This window comes from Lipomyces japonicus (assembly GCF_038497905.1).
Source record: "Lipomyces japonicus strain CBS 7319 unplaced genomic scaffold V1514scaffold_28, whole genome shotgun sequence".
Lineage (NCBI taxonomy): Eukaryota > Fungi > Ascomycota > Lipomycetes > Lipomycetales > Lipomycetaceae > Lipomyces > Lipomyces japonicus.
Genome location: NW_027117840.1, coordinates 54,152 through 71,924, shown reverse-complemented (window position 1 = coordinate 71,924; position 17,773 = coordinate 54,152). Strand labels below are relative to the sequence as shown.

Sequence of the window (17,773 nt, the reverse complement as noted above, 5' to 3'; positions counted from 1 at the left end):
TACCATTTGGTCTCGCGGCGCACGTAATTTTCGATAACTTTCATTGTTGAGACCGGTCCAATCACAGGCCAGACCCTGACAGTAATTCCAGGAAAAATTCCACTTAATATCTGCAATACCAACTGTTTATATCAGGCATCTTTAAAATCCTTTATGGTAAGCGGATTGGCAAGTTCAGAAAGTTGTTTCGAAAACCAGTCTTTGAGACCACCACCTGTTCAAGTTTATTTTTTTATGAAACTTTCTAAACAGGCCAATTTATGAAGAGAGAAAAAGTGAAAATACATGTTCCGTCAGTGCTGGTATTTTGTAGATATCTCTGTGTCACTGATGCAATTTAAAAATATAATCATGTTTTACAAACGCAAGGGCATTAGCCAGAAAAAAATTTGTGTTTTGAATCACTTACTTGCAACAGATACTCATGATAGTCATGAAGATCATACGATACTAGTAACATGATACACATACGATTCTTTTTTTTCCAGTCCTTATCCGATGCAAAAATGAAATTAGTTAAATTTTACTCTCTTGTTACAACTTCCTTTTCTTCTTTTTCATTTGCCCAATCGTGTCCTCATCATCGTCAATCCACCGACCTTCGCCTCCCAAGTCCATGTCAATATCATAATCGCCATCGAGAGCGCTAAGAGGCACAAGACCTTGGCTCTTCAATGATGCTACATTGCTCTTGGCCTTGTTGGATTTGATTGTAGACAATAATGAGTCAATGTCGTCTTGCTCGTGAATTATATTGCTGGTATTTGTTAGCGCCCTGTCACTACCATGTGAATTCGGGAGTTTGGCAACTTCATTCTCAACCGATTTGGAGTCGCCAAAATAATCTCGTTTGAATGAAGCAGGCTTTGACGCATCAAGAAGTTGTGAATTACGGCGTGTTTCGTAATTTTTGTCGTTGTCACTGTCATTAGACCGACCTTCGTGAGGTCGCTCGCGCGATCTGTCGCGACGAGGCTTATCTCTGTGTCTGTCATGTCTGTTTCTGTCCCTGTCTCGATCATGCCCATCACTACCTCGGATATTCCTTTCGCTACGATTGTTGTGAGATTTTCTCTGTTGGTCGTGTTCGTCCCTATAATAATAGACTTTCTCCCTGTATCGGCCCTGCTTTTCAATCTCTCGATCTCGCCTGTCCATATCTTGGTCATGCCTATCACTCTCCCTATCATTTCTTTCCGTGCGCCTAACTTTGTGTTTGTCATACTGATCTCCGTCTCGATCACGCCTGTCTTTATCTCGGCCATGCCTTTCCCTATCTCGACCACGCCATTCCATTGATCGATCCCCGTCATCTCTGTAAGACTGGCGTTTACTGGACATTTCCCGACTTCTCCCGTAACCTCTTTGTGAAAGTTCTCGTTCTTGTCTGTCATCGAATGATTGATTATCTGTATCTCTGTCTGAGAACCTGTTATGATGCTGTTCAATACCAAGTTGTGACTTCTGCAGTTCAGCTTTCGTATTGTCAACTTCCCCTTCTGATTCGCCACTATCACTACCGTCTAAACTGGCTAACGGATTATAGTCAACTCCTGCATCTTCGAATATGTCATCGCCCGAGTCATCGAATATGGGCGCAATGTCCGTGGTTTCATTTCTTTCTGACAAGATTGTATACAGCTTCTTTGGCTCCTCAAGCTCTATCTGAGACGTAACTTTTGAAAGCTGCGCTTCGGAAAAATGTAAATCGGGTTCGTCCTTTGATTCTTGTAATAATGGTTCAGCAGCCCTGTCACCTTCGTTAGGAAAATTCCCGGTTTTGGCTGCATCTTGTTGGATCTCGTTTATATTTTGACTCTTCTTTTTGTTGTGCTTTTTTGATTTCTCCGTCTTCTGAGTTACACGAGTAGCGCTCTGGCTTTTCTCTGCATGGCCTTTTTCGTCTTCTTGTTCAGACTTGCGTGAACCGATGGGTTTAAACTTCAATTTCGGGTTTTTCTGAGCAATAGCCTTTAATTCTTGCAATAATTCAGCCTTGGATTTTGTAGTGGTCTGTCGTACCTCGGCCAACACTCCATGATCGTCTCGGAGTAAATCATCCAATTCGCGGTCCAATTCCGGGTCATCATCCTCTTCTGCCTCGTCCTCGGTTTGCTCTCCTCTTCTTATCCGTCGAAGTAGATCAAAATCAAGACCTTTTATTATTTTTTGATTCGCGTTATCAGCCTCGTCGTCCTCGTTTGCATTCCGTCTTTCTGAAGCGCGATCTCGGTATGCAAGCTTTTTCCTATCCACCTTGGACTCACTTGCTGTCGGCGTGTCCAGCGTTGACTGAAAAGATTTGGATTGTTGTGGAAGTGGCGCCCTAAATAAATATGTTAGACTTTCGGAAGGCTTTTTTTATTCTTTTGGTGGCCTTGATTACCTTTTGCTGGATGGATATCGTTTTTGTTGACTAGGTCCGAGTCGTTGACTGCTCGCAAAGGACGTCTGAGTAGATGAAGTTTGCGAAGAGGTATAAAGTAGCTTTCTAAAATCATCATTTTTCAGGCTAGACATGCTGATTTGCTAAACCTCTCTTTTAGTGGTATTATAGTTCGAATGGTTGTTTAATTAAATAATGAATTTTACTTCGAATCCAACATTAATATAATTTCAGGGGTCATTCAGAATATGGAATTCAACCACTTCTTTCAAATTTACTCACAAACACACACCGAAGCTTTTTAAATTCGATCATGGCAGATTCAGGTAAGATTTATCATAATTACTGAAATTACTTATGTTAAATTATAAACCAGAAGCGGCAATAATCCATGACCGGATAACAATCAACGAAGCCAATTTCAGAAGGATTGCAAAACATGTTCAAAAGATTCCTAGTTTGGTATACACTGATAATGATCAAATGTATGTGCGTATAGGCATGTTAGAGAGAAATAGCGAGTTAACATGCGGTAGATCGAATTCACTTAAGGATTTTCAGGATGAGCTTGCAGTATACGAAAACCAAATAACCAAGTCTCAACTACAAAAGAATGTCGCCGAACAAGAACTGGGATCATACGAATCACAAAAAGTACACATAAGTACGTATTTCAATAGTAATGCTATTTTAGTTAATTTATAAATTATATTCATTGTGTTAAATTGCGCAGATGAAACCCGAGAACAAAACATAAAAGTCACATCTAATCTCGAACGAGAACTGGAGCAAGCCCGGATTAGAAGAACACATTTAGAAGAATACGATCAATTTGCCAAAAATTTAAAAAAGGAGAAATTAGAATCACGACAAGTACAACTTGAAGCTATTGAAGGGCTGGAAAACGATATTAGGGACTTGGAAGTACAAAAGGAAGAATTTGCCAAGGTTTGGCTGAGTAGACGAGACCAGTTTCAGGCGATCGTGGAAGCATTACAGGGAATGCAACGACAAATCAGGGAAGAGAAGGAAGAACAAGGTAAGAGCATGCGTTGAATAATGCACAATGTTTAAACGACTAATCTGACAATATTTAGACCGCATTGAAGGAATGGATGAAACAGAAGAAGGCGAGATCGATGAGTCAAAACCTACAGGAGAAACATCAGGACCAGGAGTAACATCAGCATCAGAAACTCCAGTGCCATCTGAAACACAGGAGGAAAATCCATCTGCCTCCACGACAGCTTCTAAGCAAGGTAAGAATACTATCCGATTAAAATAAGTTTCATTTTTAACAAATATGTTACCAGAAGATAAGATGGACCTTTCATAGTACAGCAATAAATACTATTACTCATTATGTATTGCCTAGTGGAAGTCTCATCATTTCGATAGATTTATAACACATCTCGCTAATCTCATACAGTCAAAACGGCATGACCAGAAATAATTGATCATATCTTCGTAGATAAACTTAAAAAATTACAAAGCAAAAAATCGAACAAAAAAAACTGAAGTCCATAAATTAAATAGATAAATCATTACAAGAAAAAAGATACGGGGATCTTCTTGTAAAAAAGGAATGTATAAATCAAAAATCTTAACTATAGAATGAAAGTTGAATGTTATGCTATTAAATGAATGAAGACGAGATGACTATAACTGGTAAAATAGAGAGACAAAAAAAATACAATATAGATGCTCAAAAACCGTAAAGAAGGATATGAAAATGAACAAAAGACAAAAATTATTCACGCCGAAACCGATAATAAAAATTAGATAAACCTAAAAAAACAGCAATTAATATGAAGTAAAGAATGCTACAAGCTTTTCTTTTTGTTTCAACGACGTGAGCCATGTGATGGAGTAAATCCAGAATTGGCCATCTCAACATCTGTCGAATCAGGCGGCTTGTTCTCCAGCATACTTGAAGAAGACAAAAAGGTGGTGGTAAAATCATGAGATGCCATTGAAGTCCCAAACGTGTAACTTTGTGTTCTAGCAAATCGCATGTTTTTGCGAAACTTGCCAAGTTCCTTTTCGCAAAGGTCTTTATGAAGGGTACTTTGCATCTCTACATATTGCTGAGGCTCACACATGGATCGATAGCTCGAGAAAAAACTACTGTAACCACCATCTAAAATATAAACATCGGGATAATGCAACTCTGGATAGTTATGCATATTTTGTTGCCTATCACGGTTTCTCAAATGTAATGCCCTAAAGAAGTTAGCAAAAAAAAAAAAAAATTTTATGATATATAAAGCAAAAAAACAATACATTTTAGGTGCCCTATGTGCTGAGTATTCGCAATGAAATACTAAAAGTAATTTTTCCTTTGTAGGTTTTTCAAGAAAAAACTTGTTTAGTTGATTGGCCGTATTTACGTTGATAGCACCTTGAATATGACCTCCCTTGAACTCGTACTCAAACCGACAATCAATAATAACATGACGGTCATAGTGGTTCATATATGCGCCATTTAATATTTGTATAAGCGTATCAGGTGATATACGCTTAAATGGGTCGTCTTGCTCAACCATAAAACAAGGTAATGGAACCCTTCCGGCAGACATTGTCGGCGGCGACAATGGAGATGCTGATTTGACTGCAGCTGCAGCATATTCAAGAATCTCACAATTCTGACTGACTTCCTTCGCCATATAATCAGAAGCATTTTGATACATGCTTTGAGTTCTTCTAACTTTGGTCCTGAACAATTGCTTCTGCGGCCTGTGAGCTATGTTTGCCAAAGGAGAGTCAGATGCAAAACCATCGGAATTATTTACCGATGGCTTAAAATTCGAACTAGCTTTTGGGGTATCAATGCCAAATCCCACCGATTTCTGTGGCTTGTTATGACGCGGTGATTCACCAAAAAGCATATCAAGAGTTGGCTCATTAGTTTCAGTTATACTCAATCCGCGCGTAGAAGCAGAAAAATGAGGATGTGACCCATTGGACAAAGATTTTAATCGAGATATTGGGCGAACATTCTCCTTGTCACTAATTGAAGGTTAGTAAAAGCCAAAACAACAGCTTGAGTCATGTGCATACCTTGACTTGTGGCTACAGAAACCCACCGAGGAAGACAAAGTAGAAGATTTGCCACTGAAAATGGAGGATGTAGAAGAAGAAAAACTCGAATTAGACGCCTGACTTAATCTAGAACGTGATTTATGGGGAAGAGGTGAAAGATCCATGGAAAGGTCACCATTTGGTGAAGACGACACAGGTGGTGGTGGAGTTTTGTCTGCTACGTAAAGCAGTAAGAACCATGAAGCACAAATAGAAATCATTAAAGTAAACTAACCATTAGATTTGCCAAATGAGAAGGAAGGAAGAAGTGACCGTCTAGGCGTTGGAACGACCGGGCTACTAGAAATATAAAGTCAGAACTTTTGTGAACTGACAATGCCGCGCGTAAATGAACATTAAGGTGCGGCGAGCAAAAAAAAAAAAATAATAATAATTGTTGAACTTGGGAACATACGTTCTTGCGATATGAAAATTCTGAGATAAATCAACGGCCAGTAATGTTGCAGGTGAATCAAACGAAGCCACATAAGACGGGCTGATATCAGAAGGGTTAATTGCTAAAATATTTGGCAGCGAAGACTGATGCGCGTGGCCGTGACTGGATGCGTGACTGGATGATCCGCGCATTCTGGCACCCTGGTGATTGAGAGGCGGAGGTCGGTCATCAGAAAGCCACGGCTGAGGCGGTGGCATCAGCGCAGCAAGAGGAGATGATCGATCCATTGTGGGTGAACGTAAAGAGAAAGAGCGGTTCCACAGAAGCGCGGCGAAAAAAAGAAAGCGACAGGAGGGTTAAAGGCGAAGCGATTGAGGTTTAAATTCGTGCCTTTACCCCAAGCGTCGAGCAAAAAAAAATACAAAAAAAGAAACCAACCAACTAAAAGAAAAAACAAAAAAATAGAGAGTGAAACGACTAATGAAGACAAACCTCGAAGGAACTACAGTGACGATGGTGTTGAGGCAGTGGACGAGTAAGAGATTGTAAACGAACCTGCAATCCGAGCCGAAAAGAGGCAAGTCCGAGCAGATTATTGACTGGTTGCTTATTCGGGCATAGCACTGGTGACTACGCGGTACGCAAGCCACAGACTCTGTTGCCACAGCAACCAACAAGTTTAAGCTCAGCGTGGAACGATTTTTTTTTCTTTTTTTTGTTTCAGTTAAAAAAAAGCCAAATTGGAATGACTCGCCTAATCGTAATCGTGCCACTTCCCTGTTATCGACCGCAACGGTTTGTTTATTTTATTGCTGACCTGATATCGCTTAATTATAAGAAAGGAGCCGTTGTATAACGAAATGCTTGCGTGTATTTTGCACTATTGCAAATTAAATATGGCGATTTTTTGTTGATGTAATGTTTTTTTTTGAGATAGTGATATACATTACTTGCGAGCGGAATTGGCCAGCCAATCGGACGCATTCGCAAGCTACCCATTCATATCTGAGTGAGTTTTATTTGTCACTTCATTTTGCACCTAAAATATGAAATCTTCGGGCATAATTTATTAAGTGCATACATATACAGTACAGTTGGCATCGTCGTATTGATTGGCATAGTCTCAATTTTTGTAACAATTTACTTTTTCAATTCTATGCTGCTAAAGAGACTTCAACAAAAATAAGTCACACCATATTTAAACAAAACTACTTGATAACGTATATGGGTAAATTTATCAATTCAACTGACTACACAAGCGTGCTCGCCAGTGCCATTTATTTGCATCTGTGGCGCTTGATATGTGATATAATTATAGGTATTCCACCGATCAGCAAGCAGTTAATTTTATCTGCCGAATTAAAAAAAATAAAGGAACTCAATTCCTTCAACGATAGGCAGAGTTTAATTCCACCATTCCTCCACCAAAAGGGTACCATATAAAATAGTATGTATTTAAGTATAAATAAAAAGTACCTCTGCGGCTTGGATCTTTGAATATAATTTGAATAAACATGCGATCATCATCCATCAATATTTCGTTTTGAATAAAATGAACCAACGATTAATTGGTTTATAATGTTTTTATTGATGCTAACTATAATTATTAAAAATAATAATATAACGACAAAATCCTTATTACAAACAATATAATATGTATTACAGAATATAGGCGTGGCGTTTGCCAACGTCACTTTCTCTCTCTCTTTTCTTTAGCACAATTTTAGTGCACCTATCTGGCCCATCTCTATAAATGTCCGGAGAATACGTCCGAGTTTTGCGTAAGTCGACGAAGGCTGCCCTAAGGTTTTGCAAATTCATCGAGAAGTAGTCCCACACTAGGCGAAGTAATAATCTTTCTCTCTCTACGGTCCGGCGCGAGTGGCAAGCAGCTCGACCTCTGTCGGGTTGAGTCCTAGCTGGTGTCGGCGTATTGAGTTTAATGAGCAGTGTAATATGAATATATGATAGTGTCCTCAGCACCACAATCGCAGTAACGACTTTGGCCGGTCATGTTTCTGGTAGCAAATGTGCCATGCCCTGTAGCTAAACTACATGGCTGAGGATGGCGCGTGGTGCTTGTAAGATGGCCCGAGGCAGTAGCTTTGACAACTTTGTATTTACTGTCAGTGCTGGGCGCCCCAGCGGTTGCGCGTTCATATGTATGTTGCCATTGATCCTGAGATTGCAGTGAGCTCTATGCACGAGGAATTTCATTTTGGCAGATTTCCGTGGGTTGTTCGGCAGGCTCAAATTGCCATGGTGCACTAAGTGGAGGAGCCAACTCAAGAAATTGGAGATCTAAATGCCGTACCGCTTTGCGATATGTCTTCTGCATTCTTTACATAAATTTAGCCAAATGCCGCGGTAGTGCAATAGCTGACCTGCAAATGTCCATCTATCTTGAAGCACTATAAACATCAATTCTGTTAGCATATTACCATGCCCAGCACCCAATTCTAATCCTTACCTCGTACAAATATCCAATTTCTTGATCCAACGCCGGAGCAAAAGTAGAATTGATATACACAAATAACGGATCAATTTCTTTACATTTCAATTGTTTTCGCAAAAACTTCACTACCGTAGCAAATCGTTGAGGCGCGCTGATCCGTGCCACCGGCTGCTTTAAAATCGGTGCCGAGCCGATGGCTCGAAACCTGATACTCACTTTGTAAATCGCTGGTTGGGCGTATTTCTCCAATGCTTCTGCTGCACTGTGCGGCAATGTCGTTAATACCACGGATGCTGCCATCGTCATCTTTTCTTGCGGCTCACTGTCTTCAGGGATCATTTCTGCTCCAGGATCCGGCGAATTGCTCTCTCCATCTCGCATTTCACTGGGACTTGATCCCTCTGGACTACTAGTACTTGGACCTTTATTGAGGCGTCGAATGTTTGCGAACGACGATGAAGTAGATGATGATGATGTTGACTGCTGCAAGCTTCTGGCAGACGATTTGTGAGGATTTCTAAATTCGCCGATCTGATTCACACTGTCAGAGACCGAGCGCCTGGACGATGAACTAGGCTTATCTGCATCGTCAGAAGTAGGACGCATCTCTAGACATAGATCAGCCTAATGTTAAAAAGAAAAACCACCAGTGAATTGCTGTGTATCTTGGTCAATCGTATTGCGTATACAAGCATCTAGTTATATGAACGCGATTACATAACAGGTCTCATATATATGCAGTCAACCACCCATAGTTACAGTACCATTGAATTAGTATTGAAAAGATGTATACAACCAATAAATACTTTGAAACTATTTTTGTAAGGTACATTTTAGTTCTACTTTTTTTCACTACACTATTTTGACGAATCACAGGCCACGGCTTTTTAATAAGGCAAGGGTTAGTCTGCTCTTGTGGGTTAGGGTGTGGGCTTGTTCGTTTCTGACAAACTGTTAAAAATCAGAAAGACGCGAAGTGTGCACATGGCGCAAAAAAAAAAAAATATTTTGAGGCAAACAATCGCAACTTACGTCGCACCTTCAGCACGATCTGTTCAACAATAGTGTCTTGTTGCCATTGACGTTGTTTTATTTTTTCGGAATTTTATTATTAAAAAATTTTATCGATATATATTGATTGTGCAGCAATCGAAATAGTGTTAAAAAATGTCGGATAGGTTGACGAGGTACAGTACAATGCGAAAAGAAAAAGAAAAATATGTTCTAATTGCTTAAAAGAATTGCGATTGTCAATGACGACAAATGTAAACCAAAGGTTTGTGTTTAATCTAGTTTAGATTTCCTTGATAGGTTTGCTTATGCAGCTTAGAAATGTCGTCAGGAATGCAGAAAATCTTGCCCAGTTGTCCGAACCGGAAAACTGTGTATCGAGGTTACTCCAGAGTCTAAAATTGCATTTATTTCTGAAACTTTATGGTAAGTTGATAGCATGAACGTATCGGTTAAGTTTGTTAATATTAGATTTAGCATTGGTTGCGGTATCTGTCCGAAGAAATGCCCATTTGGAGCTATTCACATCATCAACTTGCCCACCAACCTTGAGAAGGAAGTTACACATAGATACTCTGCGAACTCTTTCAAGCTTCACAGACTGCCAACTCCTCGTCCAGGGCAAGTTCTTGGACTTGTTGGCACTAACGGTATCGGCAAGTCTACCGCGCTTAAAATTCTTGCCGGCAAGCTGAAGCCTAATCTTGGAAGATTTGATTCGCCACCAGACTGGGAAGATATTCTCAAGTATTTCCGTGGCTCGGAATTACAAAACTACTTTACCAAAGTTCTTGAGGATGATTTGAAGGCAATTATCAAGCCGCAGTATGTTGATCATATTCCTCGTGCGATAAAGGGTCCGGTAGTCAAGGTTGGCAAGTTATTGAAAGCCAAACTTGAACTTGATAACCTCGATTACATTTTGGATGAGCTTGAACTCAGAGGGGTTTTGGAACGTGAAGTTGCTCAACTTTCCGGTGGCGAATTGCAGAGATTTGCCATTGGCATGACTTGTGTCCAAAAAGCGGAAGTTTACATGTTTGACGAGCCTTCCTCGTATTTGGATGTGAAGCAACGTTTGAATGCTGCCAGAGTTATTCGTAATCTTTTGCGGGTGGACTGCTACGTTATTGTGGTTGAGCATGATTTGTCCGTTCTTGACTATCTCTCGGACTTCGTCTGTATCTTGTACGGTGTTCCTTCTGTTTATGGTGTTGTCACGCTTCCTGCATCTGTTCGAGAAGGCATTAACATTTTCCTTGATGGAAACATTCCTACCGAGAACTTACGATTCCGCGAGGACTCGCTTCAATTCAGACTTGCCGATGCTTCTGACGTTATGCCACTAGACAAGAGTCGAAGTTTTACATACCCTTCCATTCAAAAGACAATGGGTGATTTCAGATTAAGAATTGATTCCGGTGAGTTTACTGATTCGGAAATTATTGTCATGATGGGAGAGAACGGTACCGGAAAGACAACTTTTTGCCGATTGCTTGCGGGCAGCTTGACCCCTGACAGCAACAAGAAGATTGGTGAGATGCATGTCAGTATGAAGCCTCAAAAGATTTCACCTAAGTTTTCCGGTACCGTGCGCCAGCTCTTCTTCAAGAAGATTAGATCTTCATTTTTGCTGCCGCAGTTCCAGACAGATGTCTGCAAGCCCCTTCGCATTGATGATTTGATCGACCTTGAAGTCCAGAATTTGTCTGGTGGAGAGTTACAACGTGTCGCCATTGTTCTTGCACTTGGACAACCTGCAGACATTTACTTGATTGATGAGCCATCGGCTTATTTGGACTCTGAGCAACGTATTATTTGCGCAAAGGTTATCAAGAGATTTATCATTCACTCCAAGAAGACTGCTTTCATTGTCGAGCACGATTTCATTATGGCTACTTATCTTGCCGACCGTGTCATTGTATTCGAAGGTAAACCTTCGGTTGATGCCATCGCTACAAGACCTCAAAGCTTGCTTACTGGATGCAACCAGTTCTTGAAGAATTTAAACGTCACTTTCCGTCGTGATCCGGTTTCATTTCGTCCTAGAATCAACAAGTTGGATTCTCAGCTTGATCAAGAACAGAAATTAAATGGCAACTATTTTTTCTTTGACAATGTCGAACAGCCAACTACTACGACTATCTCTTTGGCTTAAAATTTCAGCAATTCATTATCATTCTTTTTTTTTATTCTATGCGGTTTGTGGCAATCAAATCGCTCAGCTTGAATGAAGTGTATTTAAAAGCATACCGTTATTTTGTAGTTTTTTTTTTGTTTTTGTTTTCGGCGCATTCAATTTTGGTGCAGATATATACAATTAATCAAAAAGTGATTTATTTAGTTACATAGATATTGTTCTCTACTATAGATATCTCATTTTGCTGACTTCGTAATATATATAATTTGCTTTATAGACTTTTATGTATGATCGATACCGATCTAGTAATTGCGCGAAAACCAGGAACGGTAAGCGATGGTAAGCGATGACTTCATGGTTTCCATGTGACGGACGCCCACGCCCAAAAAAAATTCAATTAACGACTTGTCACATCGCCATAAATGGACAAACTACATTATTTTGTCATTGAATTGACATTTTGACTGATTATAATGATATCCCATATAACTTTTTTTTTGCTTTTATTATACACGGTAACCAATTGTTGGATAGTAATTACAATATGATCGAATCTGACACAAGCCCATTTGATCCTGCAAATCGATCTTCGATTCATAAGCTACTTTCCAAAGTTCTCGGTCATAGTAGCCGAAGGGGCAAGGATCAATTTTTTAAAAGATCAGGATCCGATGTAACATTGGTTAGTGGTCAAACCAATTCAGCATTGAGCCATGAGTCCAAAGTTCACCGTCATTATGCCCTTGCACATCATGGAGTGCATCATATTCATCCATCGCATATTTTTCATATTGGTAAATTGAAACCATCGCTGAAAATTTAAACGCAACTAACATTTTTTTTTTAAAAAAAACAAAAATAAGGATCAAAAAAGAACAAGGTGGATTTGCCGGATGCAGCGGTATACCAGATATGCACGTATTTCTCATTCAACACTGTTCTTTCTCTTCGATTGGTGAACAAGCAGTTTGATCGAGTGATCAGAGAAAATTTATACAAGTTAGTGCAACTTGGATTAATCTGCCTGACAGCCGACATGCAGAGAGCATCTCGCATGGATCCAACATTGATGCTAGTGTCTTCCGCTGCACTAGGATATGCTGCTTGGTATCCGTGTCCCATTCGCCCGCCACATGAAGTAATCCGATGGATATTACAGATGCAAATTCGGTCGATTTCGATTGCGGTTTTAATGAAAATTGAACAAGGTGTTACTTTCCAGGCTGAGAGAACCGATGTGCCTCGGCCTGTGGTTTGCAATTGGGGAAAGCTAATTGCATTTTATTGGAAATTTGTTGAAAATAATTACGGCAAGCCACTGACATTCAAGGCCGAAATGACAAAATTTGATTATAATCGAAACTTCAAGTTCAAAAATGCCCGGAACTTGCTTGATTTTGCAAACATTTCTGACAAGCACATCATCGCGCTTAGCACGGTTGTGATGCAGTTATACGTAGCACTTAATCCGGTAATAGCAGCGGACAAGATCAAACTGTTTGACATGACTTTTGCACTAGGGCCGGAGTATATCGTTCAGTGGGCTGACGTTATGAACATTTTTCTTCCACGGACTACGCAAAGAATGGAAAAGAAGGAAGAAGTAGTTAAAAAGACGCAGGCTGCATTGCAAAGGCTTAATATTGATTATGCCGGCCCGTCATTTCAGGATTTATTAAGAAAGGAAATGGAATCTCGCAATATTCACGATATTGGAGAAGAGACTTTGTTGCACTAAAAATGAATCACGTGGTGTATTATTTATTCTATAATTCTTCACGACCTGTTTTCTTTTTATTTTTCTTTTTGAGCTTTTGTGTGTTTTTAAAAGCTTTCGGTCCTTCAGACGGGGTTGCGATTCCTGACAAGAAATCGTATATTGGTTCATTCTTGAGAGGGCCAGAATAGTTAGTGACTTGATCACCATTAATAACCACAAGAGCTGGTGCTTTCTTAACGTGATATTTGGCCAAAACATCTTTGCCTGCACCATTAATGGTGGCAAAGGCCAACACGTCAGCATAATCAACTGCCAAAGACTTTAACATTGAGGGCGTATTTTGTTTGTCGGATAATAGCAACACTTTTGGAATTTCAAACTGTATATATATATTAGCAATTAGTAACTTAGTAACCTGTGAAAGTATTTGAATATTTATACGTACCTCATTTAACCATTTTTCCAACCCTTCAGGCTTTAGCCGTTTCACTCTATTCTGAATTTTGGGAAGAACATAATCTACAATAGCCTTGGCCGTTCTTTGGCCATGATAATCTTCAATGTACGGATTCTTTGGTGACTTGGCATTAGGTCGAAAAACCTTTATAGTCGGAAATCCCTTAATATTATATTTTTCACATAGTGGTTTTGCGAAATCGTCATCGCATCTCACGCTGGCGACCTTTACGACCCCCTTGAGCGAAGATGCTGCTTTGATGTAATGAGGTTTTAAATTTTGACAATGACCACCTTATAACGGTATTAAAAAAAAAAAAAGAAAAGCATCAATAATAATAAATCGACTTACACCATTCGGCATAGAATTCCACAATAGAAGTGTGATTTGTATCAATAATTTCGGATCCAAATGTCGATGGCGTTAAATTGATCACCGCAGTATCTTTGCCATAAAACAAGGCTGAAGCCCCAGCGAGAAATACCTGGGATAATAGCAACAATGACTTTAATTGCATGTCCTTTTTTTGTTTTATTGGTCGCACTTGGGTTTAATCTACCGTTATAATTAATAATAGTGAGTCTCAATTCTACAGTAATTGATCTTGAAATTTAGAGTTTAAACATAGGTGGCCTTTATAAAAAGGCACAACACCCTATTAGCTGTAATCACATATCCGCTGGATTTACATATATACATCTGATAGACATAGTTCGTTGTGGTCAACGTCAAACGAAATGAAAGTTTAGGCACCTTACACTAGGCACCTTACACTACTTGATTGAGACATTAGGAATATTTTGAAGTAATGAGCTTAGCACCTCCGCCGCCGTCACTGAAGTTTATCAGTACGTACATCGCCAGAGCGCGAGAACTCGAACGTGCCGATCCAGTTATCTCGTATTATTGTGAGTTTATTTTTATTGGAACTTTTTGAAAGAATTTGAACTAAATAAATATAATGTTGAAGGTAAATATTATGCAATTGAGGAAGCATTAGCAGCCAAGGTTCATCAAACTGATCCAATCGCTGCGGAATACGTCACCAACCTGCTGGACGTGGTTGAACAGGTATGAACCAATCCTGCTCTGCGCAAGTGGAACCAGCTCACAATAATTTTTATATAAAAAAAAAAAAAAAAAACAGGACAAAGAAAATTTGAAAGAACATGATACGATTACGGATGAAGTAGTAGGACAGGCGTATGTCGAAAAATTCGCGACCCGGGTTTTCGCCAACGCGGATAAGGACATTCAAAACAAGACAACCACAAAGGCCACCGCATTGAATCTTCTCGCTGCCGCATCATTTCTCGAACTTTTAAAACTTTTTGGCCAACCAGACTTGGTGATTCGTGATCAAATTAAGTATGCTAAATACCACGCTGCTAGAATAATCAAGGCCATCACGGCCGGAAAAGATCCAAATGATTACGACCCTAGACCGCCATCCCCGCAACCATCACAAGAACAACAAGAAATTGAAAGCGATAACGTATTAGCAGTGACCAATGAACAAGTTAAAAACCTATCAGTCGACGAACAGCCACAGTTCTCGCCAAGCTCGCCCCGCGCCGCATCGAGCCAGATCTCACCATCAGCACCTGCATCATCGTCAGCCGAGAATATTTACCGACAACATGCCGCAACTCCGTCTGCACCTTTTTCGGTTGATGCTCCACTTCAAGGTTATCATCATGAGCAAAAACACGTTTCCAAGCAAGACGTGCAACAGATTATGGACGAAGCCGAGAGATTCTCCTTAGCTCAGAAGCATTCCAAGTACGCGATCTCGGCGTTAAACTATGAAGACGTAGATACGGCGGTCAAGGAGCTCAGGACCGCGCTACGATTATTAGGGGAAAGTGTTTAATTATTGCATCATTCTTACATGTACAATTTTTTTTTTTAATTACTCAATCACATAATCAATACCTAAATTTTAAAAAACTCGTCTTCAAAAGACATGAAAGTTCAAGAATAGACCATAATGTTGTACAACTTTGTACAACTCTTTTTCTAATAAAATGCCATTGTGTCGTCACTTTTAGTGTGCGTCAATGGTTAATAATGCATTTATTATTTCTCGTGATCGGGGTACTCTTAATAAATTCTGTTTGGCATGAACTTTGGCGGCTCGGCATCATCCAAATTTCTTAATTCCCAATCATTGGTAGTTAGCTCAAAAAATCCTGAATGCGTACTTAAATCATGTGCGTAGTTCGTTATCAGCATCTCAGAATTGAAGGCCTTAAACTTGTTAGCAGATTCGATATCTGTGCTGTGGTCATCTTCACGGTCTTCAATATTCGGATAAACAATATACTCATCCATATCATGACTATGAGAAGAATTTGGATATGATTGCATTTGACGTATCAAAGAAAGATCGTCTTGATTGTTACTTCCATCGGCCATATACGTTGCATCATCTGATTCACGGCGTTCATCATGTTGCCCACTATAATTTTCCTCATTTCCAAAAATAACTGGCAATTGAAGAAAACCGCTTATATCATCGCGACCATCACGAGTACTGGTTATCACCATATCGGACACGTTTTGTTCTGCATAGATCGGTATGCTCTCGTAAACGCTGCGATTCGGTGATTGAGTAAAATTTTCACCAAGAAAGGTATCCGGAAACTGTTTTCGATATTTTTCCAATTCTTGTAGTGCTTGTTCAAATATGGTCATATCAAAATTATTCGGTAGAATAGCAAGGTGAGCAAGCATGTCCATAGACTGATGTGTATTAGCATCGCGATCTTCGTGAGCCAGATATTGTATTTGAGGCGGTGGATAGTCTAAGTTGGCAGCATTAATAATATCGCTGGTAAAAAGCGATTTATCCATGCTTTCAATAACTTCTTCGGCACGACGCTCTAATTGTTCAACAATCTTTGAACCGCTTGTCGAAGATCTTGGAGTCACCTTGTCTGTCACGCCGTTATCTATATGTTCAAGCAGACAATCTTCATCTTTGCTCATTGAATATTCTTGATTACAGTATTCCCCAGTTTCTATTCCGCGGTATAAATCAGTAATTTTTTTCGTTCCACTTGTAGATGACTTTTTAGCTTCCTTTGGTAGATCTGCCAACTTATTGATATTTGTAAAAGTGAGATCAGGAACTAAGCTACAGTCAGCTTTTATTGAGTTCACTATATTTTAAAAAAAAGATCTTACGTCCTCCACCAGGATCTTGCGGTGTACTCAAGTTGGATCGTTTAACATGATTAAATATTCCAGCCTGTGAAATGTGCGCAAGCTATCAAAAGGTTAAAGCTTGCGTCGGTGCGTATATAATTGACTGAACTTACTGTTAGACGTTGGTTCGAAAGAGAATCAATAGTAGCCAGTTTGCTAACCATAGACTTCACATCTTTCCAAGGTTTTTTCTTCGATGCATTCTTGCGTGACGAAGAAGTTTCTGTCTTATTGACGCGCTTGGTCTTGTTCGAGGAATTATTTGAATCTTTCATAGGCCGGCGCCGCGGTTTTTCGAACGGTTTGGTATATGTGATCGGTTCGTTCGATATATCTTGCAGAGGCTCGTTAAAATCATTGCTAGCCTTGGTCATACCGCTATCATCAACTTGTTCATATTCAACCTGATACTGGTCCAATAGAGAACTATCAGTTTCATCGTCCCGCTTTTCTGATTGAATTTTTAGTGGGGTAATCTCTGGTATATTTGCTATGCGATCGATTGAATTTTGAATTGGCGATAAATGCTGATTCTGCAGCAATATTTGACTGTTAACAAATTCCTTGACTCTGTGTTGTTTTATTTTGGTAACCTCCATAACTAGCAATATTTGAAAAATAAATAATGCAAACTAGCTGGCATGAATGTTGATCTTTGCAACCAAAAGTTGTTAGCGTTTATGAGTGCGTTGGTATCAATAACAGTAGATCAAGGCGTCGTTTGTGTAACATTGGTTCCATAACGAGCAAATTGTAAACAGTGGGTGAACTTGCTGTTAAAACCCCACCCTTCCATTTTTTTGGTTAATAACTAAAATTATTTTTTAACATACCTACATAGACGTAAAAATGAGAGATAAGGTAGTCAAATCACTTGCTATAATAAATATAGCACATTTAGTTAATTGTAAGTACT

General features: G+C 39.5%; 9 protein-coding genes across 9 annotated transcripts; 4 read left to right on the top strand and 5 right to left on the bottom strand.

Annotated features, from left to right (window-relative positions):
- Positions 1-194: 194 nt before the first annotated feature.
- On the bottom strand, positions 195-2,881 carry V1514DRAFT_108751 (uncharacterized protein). Its single transcript, XM_066924388.1, has 4 exons — positions 2,669-2,881; positions 2,387-2,591; positions 2,268-2,326; positions 195-2,156 (listed from the first exon to the last, which is right to left on the bottom strand). The coding sequence occupies exons 2-4, from the start codon at positions 2,518-2,520 to the stop codon at positions 535-537; spliced, it is 1,815 nt and encodes a 604-aa protein (XP_066782488.1). The 5' UTR covers positions 2,521-2,591; positions 2,669-2,881; the 3' UTR covers positions 195-534.
- Positions 2,381-3,976, top strand: V1514DRAFT_108418 (uncharacterized protein). The gene is made up of 8 exons (XM_066924386.1): positions 2,381-2,476; positions 2,558-2,565; positions 2,621-2,712; positions 2,763-2,871; positions 2,923-3,050; positions 3,120-3,425; positions 3,484-3,645; positions 3,703-3,976. The coding sequence occupies exons 3-8, from the start codon at positions 2,700-2,702 to the stop codon at positions 3,720-3,722; spliced, it is 738 nt and encodes a 245-aa protein (XP_066782487.1). The 5' UTR covers positions 2,381-2,476; positions 2,558-2,565; positions 2,621-2,699; the 3' UTR covers positions 3,723-3,976.
- On the bottom strand, positions 3,951-6,423 carry V1514DRAFT_108443 (uncharacterized protein). Its single transcript, XM_066924387.1, has 5 exons — positions 5,883-6,423; positions 5,703-5,764; positions 5,447-5,645; positions 4,670-5,395; positions 3,951-4,609 (listed from the first exon to the last, which is right to left on the bottom strand). Exons 1-5 carry the CDS (start codon positions 6,149-6,151, stop codon positions 4,231-4,233), a joined length of 1,635 nt encoding a protein of 544 aa, XP_066782486.1. The 5' UTR covers positions 6,152-6,423; the 3' UTR covers positions 3,951-4,230.
- A 1,792-nt stretch (positions 6,424-8,215) lies between these two features.
- On the bottom strand, positions 8,216-8,658 carry V1514DRAFT_282585 (ubiquitin-like autophagy protein Apg12-domain-containing protein; the record flags this gene model as incomplete). The annotated part of the gene is made up of 2 exons (XM_066925104.1): positions 8,216-8,275; positions 8,335-8,658. 2 exons carry the CDS (start codon positions 8,656-8,658, stop codon positions 8,216-8,218), a joined length of 384 nt encoding a protein of 127 aa, XP_066782485.1.
- Positions 8,659-9,312: 654 nt separating this feature from the next.
- On the top strand, positions 9,313-11,726 carry V1514DRAFT_308823 (P-loop containing nucleoside triphosphate hydrolase protein). The gene is made up of 4 exons (XM_066925728.1): positions 9,313-9,506; positions 9,559-9,595; positions 9,650-9,756; positions 9,808-11,726. The coding sequence occupies exons 1-4, from the start codon at positions 9,487-9,489 to the stop codon at positions 11,486-11,488; spliced, it is 1,845 nt and encodes a 614-aa protein (XP_066782484.1). The 5' UTR covers positions 9,313-9,486; the 3' UTR covers positions 11,489-11,726.
- A 107-nt stretch (positions 11,727-11,833) lies between these two features.
- V1514DRAFT_333351 (uncharacterized protein) lies at positions 11,834-13,610 on the top strand. The gene is made up of 3 exons (XM_066928024.1): positions 11,834-11,985; positions 12,072-12,264; positions 12,334-13,610. The coding sequence occupies exons 1-3, from the start codon at positions 11,944-11,946 to the stop codon at positions 13,206-13,208; spliced, it is 1,110 nt and encodes a 369-aa protein (XP_066782483.1). The 5' UTR covers positions 11,834-11,943; the 3' UTR covers positions 13,209-13,610.
- On the bottom strand, positions 13,191-14,316 carry V1514DRAFT_333348 (thioredoxin-like protein). Its single transcript, XM_066928023.1, has 3 exons — positions 13,999-14,316; positions 13,636-13,940; positions 13,191-13,569 (listed from the first exon to the last, which is right to left on the bottom strand). The coding sequence occupies exons 1-3, from the start codon at positions 14,162-14,164 to the stop codon at positions 13,237-13,239; spliced, it is 804 nt and encodes a 267-aa protein (XP_066782482.1). The 5' UTR covers positions 14,165-14,316; the 3' UTR covers positions 13,191-13,236.
- Positions 14,317-14,331: 15 nt separating this feature from the next.
- On the top strand, positions 14,332-15,796 carry V1514DRAFT_333345 (Vta1 like-domain-containing protein). Its single transcript, XM_066928022.1, has 3 exons — positions 14,332-14,555; positions 14,618-14,718; positions 14,795-15,796. Exons 1-3 carry the CDS (start codon positions 14,456-14,458, stop codon positions 15,518-15,520), a joined length of 927 nt encoding a protein of 308 aa, XP_066782481.1. The 5' UTR covers positions 14,332-14,455; the 3' UTR covers positions 15,521-15,796.
- On the bottom strand, positions 15,534-17,756 carry V1514DRAFT_333344 (uncharacterized protein). The gene is made up of 4 exons (XM_066928021.1): positions 17,691-17,756; positions 16,971-17,510; positions 16,837-16,918; positions 15,534-16,781 (listed from the first exon to the last, which is right to left on the bottom strand). The coding sequence occupies exons 2-4, from the start codon at positions 17,454-17,456 to the stop codon at positions 15,751-15,753; spliced, it is 1,599 nt and encodes a 532-aa protein (XP_066782480.1). The 5' UTR covers positions 17,457-17,510; positions 17,691-17,756; the 3' UTR covers positions 15,534-15,750.
- Between the last annotated feature and the right edge of the window lie 17 nt (positions 17,757-17,773).